Below are 18,055 nucleotides of genomic sequence, written 5' to 3'. Positions count from 1 at the left end.
ATTGCTACAGTTATCACATTTTTTTTTACTTCTGGTAATAATATTTCTATATTTTGTTTACTTTTTAAATTTGTGATTATAATCATTAGTCTTTTTTTTTTTTTTTAATTTGAAAACTCGTGGCGGTTATCTTTATGTTCATATCAAGTAAACTCTTGGGTTAATTACACAGTAGTATCCGAGAAGATATTGATATGAAGAATTGAACACATAAAAATTGGTCAAACGCTCAACTACTCTACCAACTCGAACATCCCTTAAATTCATTAGTCCTTATTTTATTATCATGACGTCTTCCTCGTTAACAGTATAGATAATTAAGTTTCGCAATTTATCAAATGCAAATGATAATTCATACATTTATTTATGAACGAGTTTTCTTAAATTTATCGATAACTTTCTACACAAACTCTTAACAATAAAAATACTCTAATAGAAACAAATAATTGTTAAAGTATAATAATGAAATTTAATTTCTCAAAAAATGGTAAATTTATTACTGAATTACATTATATTTTAGTTACAAGATATTATTTAGAAGATTGCAGCATTTTTCAAAAATATTAATTTATAATCATTTCGATACTTATGATTTATTATATATATAGTTTTAGCCAATAAATATGCATGAGAGATTCAAAACGTAGTTGCATGCCCGCCATAATAACCACTTTTGGAACTGAAAAAACTGAAATTCTCCACGCTCCCATCTCTAAATCCCTCTCGTCTCTGATTGATCGCTCTCCTGCCTTCGCCATTGAAGATTGGGTGCGGCCATTTTTTTCCTCGCGCGTTTCTTAATCTGACGTTCTTCTCCGCAGTTCTGTGAGTTGGTAGATTTTAAGTGCTTTCACCCATATTCTTGATTATTAAATTAACGAGTTCTCGTGCATATATATTTGGTCTAAAGTTTGTATCAATCTTGATTAAAATACTTTTGGGTTGAATTATACTATTTCGACTCCCATCGGAATTTTGGTTTGGGAATATGTGGGTTGATGAATTTTGAGGACTGCTAATTTGTGTATACTTGTATAAGTTATAACTGTCCTTCTCCTGCGTAAATATATTTCCAGGAAATTAACTTGAAAGTATCATCTGTCTACTCGGCCAGCGTTTCAAACTATATATTTCTCTTTGGGCGAATGGCTCGGCCGCAAGAATTGGAAGGAGACCATGAATTTGTTGGTTCAAAAGGTGTTGTCAGGAAAAATGAATTTGTCAGAGCAATAGCAGATGCATTGTACTCTCTTGGCTATTCAGAGACAGGGAAGCAACTAGAGGACGAGTCAGGAATAAGTTTGTACTCCAGTGAAGCGAGGTTGTTTAAGCAGCAAATCCTTGACGGTCAATGGGATGAAAGTGTCGCAACTTTACGTCAATTTGGTCTAATGGATATTAAGTTGGCATCTGCTATCATATTGCAGCGTAAATTTTTTGAACTTTTGGCTGGAGAAAAATTCATGGATGCTTTGCACACACTGAGGTATGGGATCCTACCGCTTGGTGTGCACGATGTCGCAGTTCGTAAGCTATCTTCCTTCCTTGTGTCTTCCTCTCGGATACCACTAGATGGAACTTTTGGTGAAGCGTTGTGGCTCTTTTCTCGTAAAGAGTTTCTGGAGGAATTTAAAACGTTGCTTCCCCCATCGGTTTTGTTTCCTGAGAACCGATTGGTGCACCTTGTTGAACAGGGCATTGACTTCCAAAATGAGAGGTGTTGGTTACACAACTTACCCATTGGAAAGATGTCATTGCTTACTCATCAAGATTGTAAAATGGACCAGATTCCCCATCGTACCGTGCAGGTTTTTCCTTTTTATCATTGGCAAGAACTTGCCAAAAACAAGATAAAACTGATCCTTTTTGGGTGCTATTGCAAAAGAATTATTGACACATTCTTCCCTTAATTATTGTTCCGTATGCATGACCTCCATCTAAATTTTTCATTCTTTAGACTTTAAATTTGGCACTTCCCTTATAAAAATTATCAACACATTCTTCCCTTACTGACACTCAACTCTTAGCTAGCATCAGGTGTTGCAATGGATGTCATCATGCTTTATGTGATGCATGGCATTCTAGTGTGTTGATATGATTCTTTTTATAAAAAGTGTGCAATCTTTGAATTTTGACACATGTAAGAAGTCGTAGATTGTTTTAACTTTTATTTTTTTAATAAAAAACTATTACGTTCTCTCCATATTGTGATAACCGGTTTTCCCGTTTACTTTTTCAACCATGCAGGTATTACAAGAGCATAAAGGTGAAGTCTGGTTCTTGAAATTTTCACACAATGGGAAATACTTAGCCTCTTCATGCAGTGATTGTCTGGTGATTATATGGGAGGTACACAGTCTAGTTTCATATTTGTTTATGTGTTTGACTTCGGCGTGAACTGTGGTCTCATACATGATACACTTTCACAGCATTTTTTCACAAATGTTTCATGGATCGGAACAAGTAGTTGAACGCTTGGCAAAATACAAATAATATCGTAACTATGTGTACCAACGTGAACTGAAAGATCCAAGAAAAGTTTTTCTGCAAATTTTTTTAAAAAAAATCAATTGCTTATGGAGTTGAATGCTAAATCATTTCTCCAACTCCATTTAGTCCATTATATATACTAAAAGCCATTGCACATTACAAATTGTTATCGCTATCTACTTGGTTATAGTTGATGTGCCGCTGCTGTTGTCGCTTTCCTTGTTCTGTCCACTACGTACGGCAGAAATCACAATCACGTTAAAACCTGAAACATGACCTGGAATGCACAAAATCGTGAAGTAGTTGATATTATCTTTATGCTAGATAATTGAAATTACCAATATTAGTGAACTTGTCAAGAATCTTTATGCTAGTCAATTGAAACCTTCAAATCTCTTCTTGGATCTTAACACACTCTTGAATCTCCAAATATGTGAACTTGTCCGTAGTTAGTTTTCTTCTGACTCTTCTTCTGCCTTGTTTCATATACATATCCCAAATTAATCGTTTGGAAACACATAAAAAAGATTCAAGTAGTTACTCTAGACTGTTTTCTGTGTCTTGAAAGTAAAAGTTCATTCTTCCAGTATATGAACAAATTTTGGGCATGCTGTTCAAAGGCTTCATGTTATTCATAGTTTTGTTACTTTCTGTAGGTTGAAGTTGATGGACAAGTTTCTTTGAAACATAGATTATCTGGTCATGAGAAACCTGTGTCGTATATTTCATGGAGCCGTGACGATAATCAGCTTCTCACATGTGGTGAGGAGGAGACAGTTAGACGGTGGGATGTGGCCTCTGGTGAATGCCAACATACATATCGGGTAACTGATACTGAACCTGATCTTCGTCTAGTCTCCTGTGAATGGGCTCCGGATGGGAAGAGTATATATTCCGGTGTAGATGACAAAAGGATCATCATGTGGGATCCGGAAGGAAAGGAGGTAGAATTTTTGCCAGGGCATAGAACTATGAGGATTTCCGACCTGTGCGTCACGTCCAATGGGAAAGAGCTTATAACTGTTTGCGACCAAAGCAGGATACTTCTGTTCGAGTTGATGTCGAAGTCCGCGAGATACATTATAGAGGACCAACCAGTAGTTTCTTGCACACTATCCCAAGACAACAAGAGTTTACTCGTCAGCCTACTGGATGAAAGACTCCAACTTTGGAATATAGCTTGCCCCATGGCTACCATCCGTTTCTTAAATGATTTTAGGGGTCACAAGCGTTCTCGATTCGTCGTGCGGTCTTGTTTTGGTGGTGTAAAGGAAAGGTTTATTGCCAGTGGAAGTGAGGACTCCCAGGTTTATCACTGTTCTTTATTACACTGACTCACTTGCTATACATCTCTAGTGTCACATAGTTACTTAAGTTAAGCCTCTTCTTCCAGGTTTATATATGGCACAAAATGAGGTCGACCCCCATTTCTAAGTTGGCTGGGCATACTGGAGTTGTGAATTGCGTTAGCTGGAATCCGGCAGATCCCCAAATGCTGGCTTCCGGAAGCGATGACCGTACAATACGTATATGGGGCGTAACGCCTAAACGTATGGAGAAACGTGCAAATCGTTTTTTACCAAAAGCAACAACATCCGGAACATAGAAATTTGGATGAGATCCTATGATGTATTTTTCTTTTGTTGATTTCTAGCGATGCTACTAGTAAAAACGAGCTGTTTTTGATGAATTTTGGCGAATGTGATTCTCGTGCGAAACATGAGCACTGGCATTCTTCCCCACCCCCCAAACCAAAAGGGATGCCACGGGAAATGTACAAATTGCCTCGACAGAAGCTAGCATTTCATAAAAAAAATTTCGACCACTGTCTCCCTAGTATGGTATGTATTACACATGATACGTCGAACGACTTCATACAATTTGTACGTAAAATAATAAATATTAAATATATCAATTATTATTTGGATAACGATAATAAAATCATATTTAATTAAATTTATATTAGAATTTAGACAAAAACTTGTGTGAGACGGTCTCACGGGTCGTATTTGTGAGACGGATCTCTTATTTGGGTCATCCATGAAAAAGTGTTACTTTTTATGCTAATAATATTATTTTTTATTGTGAATATGGGTAGAGTTGACCTGTCTCACAGATTAAGATCCGTGAGACGGTCTCACTTGAGACTCACTCTAGAATTTAATATACATGAATAAAAAGATTTTATATACTAGCGCTTAGTAATCGTCACAGATAATTATATAATTATATATATATATATATATATTCCAAATTTATCTTTGAATTAGTTCAACTTTTACATAAAATTTGGTATATAATACAAGGAATTAGTAAAATTTCTGAAGGGGTAATTGTTTAAAATTGAGAAAGTGGTAGAATGAAAAGTTATTGAAAGTAGTAGGATTAAATGTCGATTACTCGTTTATTGAGTTATATATAAAATCTCTCGACACAATCAGAGCCGAAGCTGACTGCAGTGGGAAGAAGAAGCAAGAAACGAAGGTCTGTCAGAATCAGAAAGAATGGCTACTAGTTCATCCGCCGGGGGAATAGGTAAGAAGAGGCAGAAGAAAGGTAGAAACCCCCAAGAGGTCACAAACGTGGCCGAATCCACTCGCATTCAAATCGCCCAGATTCTTGAGAATTTTAGAACTTCCAACGATGATGGTGAGTAATTTTCAGATTTCAAAGAGACGAAATCCCTTCTTTAGTTTCCATTTTTCTGTTGGGCGCTTGTCAATTCTGTCTGAATGTTTTTGATGCAATTTTTTACCTCTTACTATTTGCTATATTCTTATTATATTTGGTGTCTCTATCGAGGCCTCTTGAGTTATTGACTGTATGTTTATGTTCATTGATGTATTATGATGAACTAGTCAACGATCATCCCTCTTCGAATGAATGTTCTGTAATATCGCATCATCTGGCGCATGATTGATTTGTAGTTGAAATTATTGACATTATCCAACATCACATGCCTGCTAAGTGCTAGCTAGGAAGTCTCTTCTCAGTTAGCATGATTATAGTTTTCTAAGTTGGATTGTCACTTTAGAAAGTTGACCTTTGTTTTATCACTTCCGAATTTCATATTTAAGCCTGCCATTATTAACTTATTTGGGCTACTATTACCGCGTTTCTTGTTGGTTATTCCCTGTTATTCTTTCTACCTCCGTTAAAAGCTGCAACTTGGTGAGTTCTCTGGAAGAAAATGATTTAGATCTGAAATTTTTTGTACAGTGTACACATTTCAAGAGAACCTGACAAATCGTGGGCGAGCTTCAGTGCATATGTTATGCAGGAAAATGGGTATGAGTTCCAAAAGTTCTGGGTAAGGCTGCTAGTAAGCTGATATGCGTCCTGATTATTATGACTTATGCCTCTAAAACTTTTGGGGCTAGCCTCTTCGTTTTCTGAAGAATGACGCTCAATGTAGGCGGGGGGAGCAGCGACGTGTGTCTGTTTATAAGACCAAAAAGGGATTGGACCCCGTTAAAGGGAAAGAAAATGTTGTTTCTTTTAGATTTTCAAAAGATACAAAAGATGTTTTGCAGGATTTTTTCTCTCGCTATCCCCCTGATGCTGCGGAGGTGGCTGATAATAAACATGTAGAAAGCAGTGGAACAAGCGATAGAGTGAGAGGAAAGAGAGACGATATCTTTGCTAAATCTCCGATGACCAATTCTGAAATTGCAAATAAGTTGGAAACACTTGCTTCCAGAATAGAGAAGGACCCAAACTTGAGACAGGTCTCTTTTTCCTTTGTTCATTTTGATTCTTTAATCTTGTGGTTGTGCTAGTATTATCACGTTTAGCTGCAAATATTATATCAAGTTATTATAATTACATTACACAGATTGCAGGAAAGAGGTCCAAGCTTCCGATTGCACCTTTCAAGGATGTTATTACGCAGACAGTGGAGTCTCATCAGGTTGTCCTTTGTTAATCTTAAATTCTGTGCAATTTTAATGTTTGTGTATGATGCATTGATGCTTCTCCTGGGTGGTGAATCATGTTAGTATGCAATCATGACAGTTACAATTATGAAAAGAATCGAATGTTGAAATAGCTGTTCACAACAGACTCTAGAAACAGAGAATAAATATACTTTTAAATTTCAATTGTTGGCTGGATGAGACCTCTGGTTTTCTGGCACTGCTAGGTTTGAACTTTTTCTGCTACGCAGACTTGTTCACTATGCTCTTAGAAATCCTTTTGAGTTCTCTTATGTTCCTGTTATCCCTGATAGATTATATTTGCCTTTATCTTGAGAAACAGGTTGTGCTGATTTGTGGCGAAACTGGATGTGGAAAAACAACACAGGTTGCCATTTTTCCTTGACTTTTTATTATTTTTCGTCTCCTTTTCTCATAAAAGACATGGTAGCGACCAGCATGAGTTATAACGCAATTTCATGGTTTGTTCTGTTTTTTTCTTGTTCTCTTTTCCCTTTCTCGCTGTTATGAATTTGCTTAATGGAACATTACTTTATCCCTTAGATAAGTTAAAATTGTGAACAGCAAACTTTAATCCTTGTCTACTATTGTTCCGTTGGATAAGTGAAGCAGAATGCAGATAATGGATTTAAAAAATTGAAAGAAAATCCAATCAGTCAGTTTAAATTGTTGCTGTCTGAGGCAGTCATAAAACCTTTTACTTTATATGCCAAAAGTTCACGTGATCCAGTATATTTGGTGCATTGCTCTGGTCTGTAAGTACAGTAGCAAAATGATATAAAGATAGCACTACTTCTTGGATGAGGCGTGAGTTTTTTAAGTTGTAGATATAGAATAAGAGAGTGTAGTAGTAACAGTGGTCAAGAAGTGTTATCTTCTCAAGTTTCAAAGCTTGTAAATTTTCCTCTTCTGGAGAACTTTTTTCTTGATACTCGTGTATGTACCGGGGGAGTGAGATAAGGCATAAGGAAGGATGTAATGGTTCTCAAACAAATAGTCATCTACTTGGAAATAAAGTTTAAGCTTCATGTTGTGCATTCTCTATGGCTAAAAGTACTCCTGTTGCTTGTCTCAAACCGAGGTTGGAGAGGACTTCATTAACTATTTGTCTTCAAATATCCTATGTAATTGTACAAGTGAATATCATTGCCGTCAAAATATTTCAGGTTCCGCAGTTTCTTCTGGATCATGCATGGAGTAAAGGAGAGACATGTAAAATAGTTTGTACGCAGCCAAGGCGAATATCTGCCACATCAGGTGATATTAAAATTTGTCTATGTCCTGAATATGCACATGTTCTCTTTTATGTTCATTTTATTTTCACTTGTTAGTAAATGCCTGATACCTTATTTCCAAGCGCAGTGGCTGAAAGAATTGCTTCTGAAAGAGGTGAAAATGTTGGAAATTCCGTGGGGTACAAGGTACTCCATGATCTGGATATTTGCTGTCTTGTTACTGCTGATAAATTAACAACATGCCTAGTTTTAATATGCCTCAGGCCCTCAACCCAGATGACTCCCATTTCCTGGACTTCATTTAATTACCTAGCTTACCAAAGATTGTGAACATCTATCATATTCTGATTCTATATGATTGTATGTTTCTTGTTTCTGAGCACACTACTTATTTAAACGCCTTTTGGACTTGGATGGCACTAAACAAAACATGATCTACTGATGTGGTAATTATACACATTCCCGACTGCTAAGAACACCAAATCATGTCATTACATTAGTTGAGGTAATAGATAAGTAAAAAGCTGTCTGATGCTGTCTGGAAATCAGTGGATGTTCATCTATTACTTAGGCTGTCGATGCAGGAAAACTAAGATTTAGAGTAGAGGAATTGAAAAAATATGTTACTTCTAGCTAATAGATGGTAGAATTGAAAGGTTGCCTGAATTGCATGTTATTAGAAAATATGTTGCTAGGAAAAAGGGGGTAAATATGGAAATTGTGACGATCCATCTATTCCTTTCAAGCATCATCATCTTGGTTTATTAATGCCCTTGTATCTTATCACATTTTCCAATTTGGTATCGTCGTGCTAGTCATGCACATTCGTAATGACTACTTCATGAAACATGCCAGATACGGCTGGAGAGCAAAGGTGGGAGGCATTCATCTCTTGTTTTCTGCACCAATGGGGTGCTGTTGAGGGTTTTAATTGGTAAAGGAATTGGCAGAACAAACAAAAAAGATTCCAAAAAAATGGCAAATGGGGTCTCGGTCTCTGACATAACCCACATTATTGTGGTACTGCTTCTTTTTTAACTCATCTAAATTTCTATTTTTACCTTCTGTCCCTGCATCTGTTGATTGAAACCAGAACTATTTTGCTTTCTACTATTTTTCATGGATTTGCTTGTAATCTATATCTGTTTCATGCTTCAATTTATGAGTTGCCACATATTGCATAATTACTCTCTTTTAAAGTTCTGACACCATCAAATTTGCTTGCGGAATTCTCTGAATTATTTTCTTCAGTGTCTCTAAATTCATCCAAACTTATGATAAAAATTGTCATCGCAGATGTATTGTTTACCATTATCTTAGTGCTCTAAAGCTTTTACAACTTGCTGTATGACTTGCCATTATTCTTACTGATCTGGCCTCACCCAATTTAGTTACTGGAATCCTCTGTGGCGAATTATATTCAAATTGATTGTAGTATGATCTAGACTGATTTTGACTTGTTTATATGGCCTCTAGTGTGTTGTTGGAAGCAATTATACCTTCTTTCTTCAATTTTTTGAAGTTTCATATAATTCTAAGATTGGATGTCTCTACCAGTGCTCATGCTGTCTTAATAAATCTTAAAAATGAGAAGAGTTTATCAGATCTATTAATCAGGCTTTATTTGTTTTTCTTTTCACTTGTAGGATGAAATTCATGAAAGAGACCGCTTCTCTGATTTTATGCTAGCAATAATCAGGTGCCTTGCCTACTATCGATTATCAAAATTTTCATTTTAGATTGAATTGCCAATGACTTGTGATGGATCGTTTTACAATATTTTGTTTTTGGTATCCTATCAGGATTAATTTTTATAATTAAATATTGTTACTGTATAGGCGGGTCTTAATTTGAAAGACCTATTAAATGTAATTTTTTTTTATCTCTTGTGCTAAATAATATTTCTGCTGATTCTGATACTTTTTTCTCCAGAGACATGCTACATTCATATCCTCATCTGCGTCTGGTTAGTACCTTATGAGGGTAAATCTTATTTTACTTGCAAAGTGTCTACCTTTTTTCTAAGTTCATTCCATTATTGCAGGTGTTGCTTTTGCTCAACTGATCTGATGGTTTTTTCACTTTGAACAGGTATTAATGAGTGCCACAATTGATGCAGAGAGATTCTCAAAGTACTTTGGTGGCTGCCCAATTGTTCAAGTCCCTGGGTTTACTTATCCTGTAAGTTTACTCTTTCTAAGAATTCATCTTTATTTACTTTTATGATGATAATATATAAGTGTTCTCTTTCAGGTAAAAGCTTTGTACCTAGAGGATGTACTATCGATTGTGCAATCAACTGGGAATAATGATGTTGCATGCTTGACAAATGTCGAAGACACGGAGAGCTCAATACTAACCGGGGAATACAAAATTGCTCTTGATGAGGCTATTGACTTGGCTTTGTCAAGTGATGAGTTTGATCCCCTCCTTGAGTTTATATCATCAGGAGATGATCCCAAAGTCTTTAATTACCAGCACTCGAAAACTGGAGAAACACCTCTAATGGTATTTGCGCAGAAAGGAAGAGTGGCAGATATTTGCATGCTTCTCTCTTTTGGTGTGGATTGTCATTTACGATCCAAGTTTGATAAGACTGCTCTAGATTTTGCTGAACAAGATAACCATAGGGAGGCTGCCGAAATTATTAAAAAACACATGGAGAAACCCTTGTCCTATTCAGACAAGGATAAAATATTGCTTGAGAAGTACATGGCCAATGTTGACCCTGAGCTAATTGATTTTGTGCTCATTGAAAAATTACTGAGGAGAATATGCGATGACTCGAAGGACGGAGCTATTCTCATTTTTCTTCCGGGTTGGGATGACATAAATAGAACAAGAGAGAGGTTACTAGCTAGTCATTTTTTCAAAGATTCGTCCAAGTTTGTAATTATATCTCTTCATTCTTTGGTGCCAGCAGTGGAGCAAAGGAAAGTCTTCAGAAGGCCTGCTCCAGGATGCCGCAAAATAGTTCTGTCAACTAATATAGCTGAGACATCTGTCACCATTGAGGATGTTGTTTATGTTATAGACAGTGGACGAATGAAAGAAAAAAGTTACGACCCTTATAATAATGTATCCACTCTTCATTCTTCTTGGATTTCGAAAGCTAGTGCAAAACAAAGAGAGGGACGCGCGGGAAGGTGCCAACCAGGAATTTGTTATCATCTTTATTCAAAACTCCGTGCATCTTCACTGCCTGATTTTCAGGTTCCCGAGATTAAGAGAATGCCAATAGAAGAGCTATGTTTACAGGTACTTATTCCATCCATACATGTGATGGAATGCAAAATATCTCTCAAAGATAAATGTATGATGCAATTCATTACTGCTGGCTTTAATATTTTCCTGGGGAAGAGTCACTTTGCGATTTTCCTTCTTTATCGTTCACTGGTGCCATTAAATGAAGCTAAATAAAAAGAGGGAGAAAAAGAAAGTGGCTGACTTTTGCAAATTTTTCTGCCTCAGGTTCCTTGTGTTTTCCAAATAAGCAAGTCTCAAGTTTGTGTGAAATCTTTCAATTTTTCTTATTTTTCCGACAGGTGAAGCTGGTTGATCCATCTTGCAAAATAGAAGATTTTTTGCAGAAGACATTAGATTCTCCAGTTTATGAAACAATACGTAATGCAATCTCTGTTCTTCAAGATATCGGAGCACTTACGTCTGATGAAAAACTCACAGATCTTGGGGAGAAGCTTGGATCTCTGCCAGTTCATCCATTAACAAGCAAGATGCTATTTGTCGCTATATTGTTGAACTGCCTTGACCCGGCTCTGACATTGGCTTGTGCTTCTGATTATAGAGATCCATTCATTTTACCCATATTACCTGATGAAAGGAAGAGAGCTGCAGCTGCTAAATTGGAGCTGGCTTCATTTTATGGGGGGCATGGTGACCAGCTAGCTATTATTGCAGCCTTTGAGTGCTGGAAAATGGCCTGTGAAAATGGCGATGAAGCTAGATTTTGCTCTCGATACTTCATATCTCCAAGCACTATGAAAATGATATCAGGAATGCGCAAGCAACTGGAGGCTGAACTAGTCCAATCTGGTTTTATACTTGAAGATGCGTCTCGTTGTAGCTTAAATGCACAGGACCCTGGAATTATTCACGCTATCGTTGTTGCTGGTTTATATCCATTGGTCGGAAGACTGCTTGCTCCTACCAAAAGTTGTAAGAGAGCTATCGTGGAGACTGCAGGTGGCAATAAGGTTAGGTTGCACCCTCATTCAACCAATTTCAAGCTATCACTGAGGAAATGTACTCCTCAACCTCTGATCATATTTGATGAGATTACCCGTGGAGACGGTGGATTACACATTAGAAACTGTACTGTGGTAGGTCCACTACCATTACTATTGTTGGCCAAAGAGATTGTAGTGGCTCCCTCAAATGAAAATGACGATGAAGATGATGAAAGTGACTATGAAGATGTTGATGCTGAGAGTGATGAAGATAAAACAGGGAGTTATGATTTACCAAATTTTCAGCGTGGTGAGAAATTTATGAGCTCACCCGACAATAGTGTTAAAGTTGTCATTGATAGTTGGCTTCCTTTTGAGTCGACAGCACTTGATGTTGCTCAAATTTACTGTCTGAGAGAGCGACTTTCTTCTGCAATTTTGTTCAAAGTAATTTTCTTGTTAATTCACTTTTTTTTCGTTGCATTTCAACTCCCAGACCTCTTGAGGCTGAATTAATAGAATCGCTCATGTTTCATGATACAGTTTGTTGATTATCATGTTCTTTGTAGGTCAGACATCCTCGAAAACTACTTCCAGAACATCTTGGTGCCTCTTTGTATGCAATAGCCTGTAGCCTATCGTACGATGGTATGTCAGGGATCACTTTGCCACTGGAGCCTGTTGACTCCCTCGCTTCGATGATTAGTGCTACTGATATCAGTAACCCAAATCATGGGAAGAAAACGGGGATGAATCAGTTGCCAAAACACAATCCCACGTACCATGGCAGGCATCAGAACTTTGCCTCTCATCAAGGAGGTAAATCCCATGCAACTATAACTTAGCGAATAGTAAGTATCCATCTAAATGCTCTCATGCCGGTACCTTCTATTTCTACAGGTGGCATGAATAGAAGAGAGAAGCTTGCGCCACAAAGCTCCTCTGCGGTTGCACATGAATCAGTCATTTATGGGACTCACTCAAAGGGAAACTGTTCTAAGCGGCAGCGTGGCAATGGACTTAGATGATCAACTGGGAGCCAAAATCTTCTCATTTACAAGGAGTTAGAAGCCGCTTTCCTTGCTTCACCAACTACAGGGCCAGAATCTTTGAACCAAGAATGGGCAGCCTTTAATGTCATCTTATTAGTTCTACATTGACGGATGCCTTGGGGGTTTATGTCATGGTTACTCTCTTCTACATTTTGAATTTACTTTCCTGCCTTCAACATATATCATGACAGCTAGTCTGACACCAGCGTTACTTCGCTTGATACACAATAGAACTCAGCTATATGATTGAATACATTTAGCAGGTAAACCAGTTGAGACTGATTAATGCAGCAGGTAGTTTAAATTTATAGCATTCTTTCCACAATTATTTAATTATTATCTTCTCTTGCTAAAAACACACGACGCAGATTATTTTTTTGTTAAATTCAAATTCATGTAGGATCATCGATCCAACTTTCCCCTAATGTTCTGTCCTGAAATCACGAGTTCCAGGCGGTGTGGTCATGTTCTTGAAGTTTGAACTGTATTAAAAAAAAAGTTGAATGGTTGTGAATATAGGAGCCACTTTCTACTTAATGCGTCTTCTGTGTGATGGGCAACAGTATTACAAAATCCTAGTAAATAGGAAGATATAAACTTACAGACCCCGCTCGCGCACATATATATCGATAATTCAAAACAAATTTTGCAAATATAGAAAATTATTTGATCAGGGGAAAAAAGTTTTGATGTCTATTCACTTGTTTGTTCATGTATTTTTTGACTTTCATTTGCCAGAGTCCTTGGAGCAAAGCTAATGGTGATTTAAAAAAATAACCATATGATACCATTTACTACATACATTTCTCACCTGTATTTTAATTATTTACCTCGACTTCATTATACATGATAGAAAGCGTGCGCTTGGACGATTCTTCATAATTTTTAAAAACAATGCATATTATTTAATAGCCATAAATTTCGTAATTTATTTATACTCATTACTCACCCTTAATATAGTAGATATATTTTTTTAAAAAATCTTTTTGTAAAATAATTTATTTGAAATGATAATTTCGTTGGTGCCATGATGGGTTTAGTATAAATGTTTTTTATACGACAATATATACGAGTCAAAATGTGCAAAATGAAAAAATAAAATAAAAATTCTGAATGCTTATCAGTAATCTTAGTTTTATTAAATTCTAAAAATATTAGTATGATATATTGTAAAGTGATTGCTAAGGCTAAAACCTTCTTTTTTTTATTTAAGTAGATTTTGTTTATTTTTAATTTTAATTATTTATATGTTTTCCCTTTTAGTTTTAAGTGCTGTTTTTCATTTTAAAAAACGCAGGATATATACGAAAAGGAACTAATCGAGTATTTAAATAATTATTTATATTAATCAGTAAGGACACGTCAATTATTACATAAAAAAGGTAAAAACTTATGTGAGACGGTCTCACAGATTGTATTTTGTGAGACAAATCTCTTATTTGGGTCATCCATGAAAAAATTATTACTTTTGATGCTAAGAGTATTACTTTTTATTGTGAATATCGGTAGGACTGATTCGTCTCACAGATAAAGATTCGTGAGACCGTCTCACAACAGACATAGTCTATTGGTATATGGCATAGTTCTGTAAGGTCAAGAGATAGATTCGGCCTTCTCTTTTTTTTTTTCGGTTGCATTTGTGAGGCGACACGTTGAAAAATCAAGAATGATTTGAGAGTTAAAACAAGTGTTCGATTTCTACGCAAGTTTCTGGAGATCATATAACAGAGAAGAGGTGGAGAGAATGAGGGAGGAAAGTATTGATTTCATTCTTGGATTCTTGTATTCAAGGCCCAATGTGAATTTGGGAGGATCAAGGATTCTTTTGATATTGCCATGGATGGAGTTTTAATAACAACGGTGAAACAAAAAAAATATTGGGGTCGTACGATCTTGGAAATTGAAGCTAGTGTTATCATGAAAGTCTAAGCAATGTCATGGAGTGATTCCCAAGAGGAAGGATAAAAATCGGATCTACCTTATCTGGATGGCACATTTTGTTGAGAGAGGAGATTCATTACTGACTGATAAAAAAAACTGATCTTGCATCGGTTTGAAATTACATTTTATTAATATGGATATTAGTCCATGCAGATGTTGGACCTTTATGTTATTTACATGCTTTGAATGTTTATATAACTTTTTCCTGTTTTTACTTTAATCCGACTGATTTAAGTCTTCATATGCTTTGTTCTATTCAAAAGATAAGTTGCACAATACAGTGCAACTCCACTTCACATACCTATTAACTTGAGACACAGGTGTCCATATATATAACAAAAATCCGGTAGCTTCGATGCTACATGTGAGGGCACTGCCCCCACATGGTTTGGATGGACAAGATTCATACATATATGTGATTTTAAAAAAAATTAGTGGACCCCATGTATTTGTGACTAAATTTGAGCCTTGATTCTATCATGGGTAGTGCCCCTACATGTAGGATGTAATCAACCCAAAAATCCACCAGTGCTATATGTCTGTTAAGCTTTGAATTCTTTCTACGCTCTACAATTTAAGGCCAACTAAGAAGATTGGATAATTAAAGCACGCTCTCACACACACACGCTCTCTTTCTCTCTTTATCTTTTTCTAACCTTATTATTTATTGCACTACCCTTTAGAGAAGATGAAACAGTGGAACGAGTTGTAAAGCCTGTCAGCTTATGTTCAGCCATGTCTCTGCCAAATGCTTTCATCACATCCGCCTTGAGTTCCATGAAGCGCATCTTTTTCGTTCTTTGTTCTTCTGGAGTGCCCGTCTCCAGTAATAGAGCCCCTAAAGTGTCGTCCTCCAACAGTCTATCAAGAACTTCCGAGCAGTTGGGGAAATATCGCCGCCCCGTCTCCACTGCCATTTAACAAGAATTGAATCTTAATTCACTGAGCTATAATGTACATAGAATTTCAGATGTAATTTGCATCCTAAAATTTGTGGCATTCGACAGGGAAGTGAATGTGGAATGCTTTTAAGTTCAAGAAATACTTTTGAGTTGGTGTCTTACCAGTTTTTTGCAGGGCTTGCAACCTCTGCTGGAGCCTTTTAACTTGCTCAGTCGGTATTTCATTCAAATCTACCTCCCTAAAGTTCCCATAGGAACCTTCGGATGTTGAAAGCCCAGCAAACTCCAGTGTCAAATCTGCATGTGCTATCTGCATAGCTAATCTTGCTTCCAATGGAAATAAGGTCCGTGCCATTGCAACTGTTAAGTAAACACCAATTTTATAAAGAACTATATTGGATAATTGGTTGGCTATTGACTCGGAATACATGCAAGAATCCGTTAGAGCTGGATGAATAAAGTATAAGCTGCAGCTTAGAAATTTGTAACTGTACAACAATCATATCATCATATACCAATCATTACACCACATAGGCACATAGGTAGCAACACACGACTATGGGGCTTCTATTTCTACTTATCCATATCCCACAATTGCCCCCAACAAACAATTCAACATTATTGCCTCTGAGTTCAGTTGTAGAATCAAACTGCTGCCATTGTGTCCAAAGTTATAATGATATGACTCCAACGTTTCAAAATACACAGATAATTTCTGCTCCAAACAAACTCACTATTCTAGCAACTTTTGTGAGGATCGACTGTTTATAATTTCACTTCCTAACTATAATTTCTGGCCCTGTCCCTGATGCATGTTTGCGATCATTTTCCAGGGAAAAAAAAGGATAAATATGACATGGCAACACATATTGAGTTAATAACTTATCATTACCTCTATTCTCAAGAAGAAGAAGCCTCATGTGCAGATCATCGGCCACCATCATGCATGACATTGACACATATCCAGCCAATGGATTCCTGTACATCTCTCTCGCCAGCATTTCTACACACAATCGGTCCTTATTCGTCTCCTGGCCATGCTTCATCTCCTCGTTAAAATCCTTAGGACGCGTCAACATCCTGCATATCATCACAGCTGTACGTCCATCCCACGTCCTATCAAACACAGATGCACCCTCGGCAAGCAATCCAAGAACTATGGATGGGTCCTTGCGTCTTGCAGCTACATGAAGTACAGTGTACCCTTGAGAATTTCTGAGATTAATATCAGCATTCTTCAAGTTCAAAACCTCATTCATAAGCTTAGGATTGCAATATGCAGCAGCATAATGAAGAGCACAAGCTGCATCTAAGGTGATATCTGATTCATCCAAAAGTAACTTCACTAATACAACGTCATCAGAATCAAGTGCTTTGTGAATTCTCCTGATTCTCTTCTCATTCACCGAGTCTGCTATGATCGAGTCTTCTTCTTCTTCTTTCTTGGAGTGGACGCAGAGTGATTTGACATCGGCCAACACCTCATGGGGCAGCTCCTTCTCCATGGCAATGTCGTCGAGTTCTGATCGTGCTATTCTTTGGACACAATGTGCAAGAAGTTGCTTCAACTCACAATGAAATGCCACCACAAGAATTGGAATTACGTCTTCCACAAAAGCTTTGTCAACAAAATTAAGAAGGCGACGCTACAAGCAAACAGAAAGACAATTATCAGAATCCACATCTCCCAAAAAAAGCATATGAGACAAGATTATAGTCACCACAGCATTCAGAGACAAGTGCCAAACTGACCTGAACAACCATCACAAGTTCTTTAATCTGAAATATAGCACAAGCATACATCATCTGCACAGCATAATCGATGGCAGGGCCACAGGAATCATGAGCACAAGATTCATCAACACAGGTTGATACCTCGGTTGGATTCGCCTTAATCTTTCCAGTATACAAATAATGCAAGACAACAATGAATGCTTCGTATCCTACTCTTCCATGAGGCACCAATTCAGACATAACATACTTCGGTTTTCCTTCCTTAACAGATTCTACACTCACATTTTTGAATAGTTTGTGAAAAAATTGACTCTGGGAGGCTAAAATACAGCGATGGACGCCCACAATGTGCCCCTCAACTTCTATTTCGGCATCACTGTAGTCTAAGTCACCACCAACCAAGAGCTTCTCAAGGCCGGTACTTAGTCTACTCAAACTCAATAATTCAAGACTCGTCCCCACTTCGGAGCTAGCAGCGGAAGATATATTGTTGCTAGTTGAGCCATTTGACAAGAGAGAAATGGAGGCAAAGCTCAATGATGAATTGAGCTCGCTGCCATATTCCATATTTAAGGCTCC

General features: G+C 37.1%; 3 protein-coding genes across 4 annotated transcripts; 2 read left to right on the top strand and 1 right to left on the bottom strand.

Moving 5' to 3' along the window:
- Positions 1-671: 671 nt before the first annotated feature.
- On the top strand, positions 672-4,199 carry LOC140965258 (WD repeat-containing protein 26 homolog). The gene is made up of 5 exons (XM_073425405.1): positions 672-825; positions 1,077-1,808; positions 2,248-2,349; positions 3,147-3,797; positions 3,884-4,199. Exons 2-5 carry the CDS (start codon positions 1,146-1,148, stop codon positions 4,094-4,096), a joined length of 1,629 nt encoding a protein of 542 aa, XP_073281506.1. The 5' UTR covers positions 672-825; positions 1,077-1,145; the 3' UTR covers positions 4,097-4,199.
- A 674-nt stretch (positions 4,200-4,873) lies between these two features.
- LOC140965257 (DExH-box ATP-dependent RNA helicase DExH6) lies at positions 4,874-13,436 on the top strand. 2 transcript variants are annotated; one of them, XR_012172999.1, is made up of 15 exons: positions 4,874-5,139; positions 5,710-5,800; positions 5,906-6,218; positions 6,326-6,400; positions 6,748-6,792; positions 7,592-7,682; positions 7,788-7,846; positions 8,516-8,680; positions 9,307-9,359; positions 9,593-9,626; positions 9,752-9,841; positions 9,914-10,918; positions 11,206-12,294; positions 12,422-12,666; positions 12,748-13,436. XR_012172999.1 is itself a non-coding variant. In XM_073425404.1 (15 exons), exons 1-15 carry the CDS (start codon positions 4,995-4,997, stop codon positions 12,873-12,875), a joined length of 3,633 nt encoding a protein of 1,210 aa, XP_073281505.1. In that variant the 5' UTR covers positions 4,878-4,994; the 3' UTR covers positions 12,876-13,436. The 2 variants fall into 2 exon arrangements, 1 of the variants encoding a protein (XP_073281505.1); XM_073425404.1 differs by having other exon boundaries at positions 4,878-5,139; positions 12,417-12,666.
- A 1,904-nt stretch (positions 13,437-15,340) lies between these two features.
- On the bottom strand, positions 15,341-18,055 carry LOC140965034 (BTB/POZ domain and ankyrin repeat-containing protein NPR1-like). The gene is made up of 4 exons (XM_073425072.1): positions 17,495-18,055; positions 16,635-17,388; positions 15,905-16,102; positions 15,341-15,750 (listed from the first exon to the last, which is right to left on the bottom strand). The coding sequence occupies exons 1-4, from the start codon at positions 18,041-18,043 to the stop codon at positions 15,482-15,484; spliced, it is 1,770 nt and encodes a 589-aa protein (XP_073281173.1). The 5' UTR covers positions 18,044-18,055; the 3' UTR covers positions 15,341-15,481.

The sequence above is a fragment of the Primulina huaijiensis genome, chromosome 18 (assembly GCF_012295235.1).
Source record: "Primulina huaijiensis isolate GDHJ02 chromosome 18, ASM1229523v2, whole genome shotgun sequence".
Taxonomy (NCBI): domain Eukaryota; kingdom Viridiplantae; phylum Streptophyta; class Magnoliopsida; order Lamiales; family Gesneriaceae; genus Primulina; species Primulina huaijiensis.
The sequence above is the reverse complement of the archived record's forward strand: the minus strand, read 5'-3'. Positions and strand labels throughout refer to the sequence as shown.

What these genes read in the sequence shown, in the direction of transcription:
- LOC140965257 (XM_073425404.1), top strand. Translation starts at nt 4,995, where the DNA reads ATGGCTACTAGTTCATCCGCCGGGGGAATAGGTAAGAAGAGGCAGAAG. An exon ending in TAGAACTTCCAACGATGATG is followed by an intron (nt 5,140 to 5,709) that starts GTGAGTAATTTT and finishes TTTTTTGTACAG; the next exon opens with TGTACACATTTCAAGAGAAC. An exon ending in GATGTGGAAAAACAACACAG is followed by an intron (nt 6,793 to 7,591) that starts GTTGCCATTTTT and finishes AAAATATTTCAG; the next exon opens with GTTCCGCAGTTTCTTCTGGA.
- LOC140965034 (XM_073425072.1), bottom strand. Translation starts at nt 18,043, where the DNA reads ATGGAATATGGCAGCGAGCTCAATTCATCATTGAGCTTTGCCTCCATT. An exon ending in AACTTGTGATGGTTGTTCAG is followed by an intron (nt 17,389 to 17,494) that starts GTCAGTTTGGCA and finishes GTTTGCTTGTAG; the next exon opens with CGTCGCCTTCTTAATTTTGT. An exon ending in GCAAGCCCTGCAAAAAACTG is followed by an intron (nt 15,751 to 15,904) that starts GTAAGACACCAA and finishes GTTAAATGGCAG; the next exon opens with TGGAGACGGGGCGGCGATAT.
- LOC140965258 (XM_073425405.1), top strand. Translation starts at nt 1,146, where the DNA reads ATGGCTCGGCCGCAAGAATTGGAAGGAGACCATGAATTTGTTGGTTCA. An exon ending in TTCCCCATCGTACCGTGCAG is followed by an intron (nt 1,809 to 2,247) that starts GTTTTTCCTTTT and finishes TCAACCATGCAG; the next exon opens with GTATTACAAGAGCATAAAGG. An exon ending in GTGGAAGTGAGGACTCCCAG is followed by an intron (nt 3,798 to 3,883) that starts GTTTATCACTGT and finishes CTCTTCTTCCAG; the next exon opens with GTTTATATATGGCACAAAAT.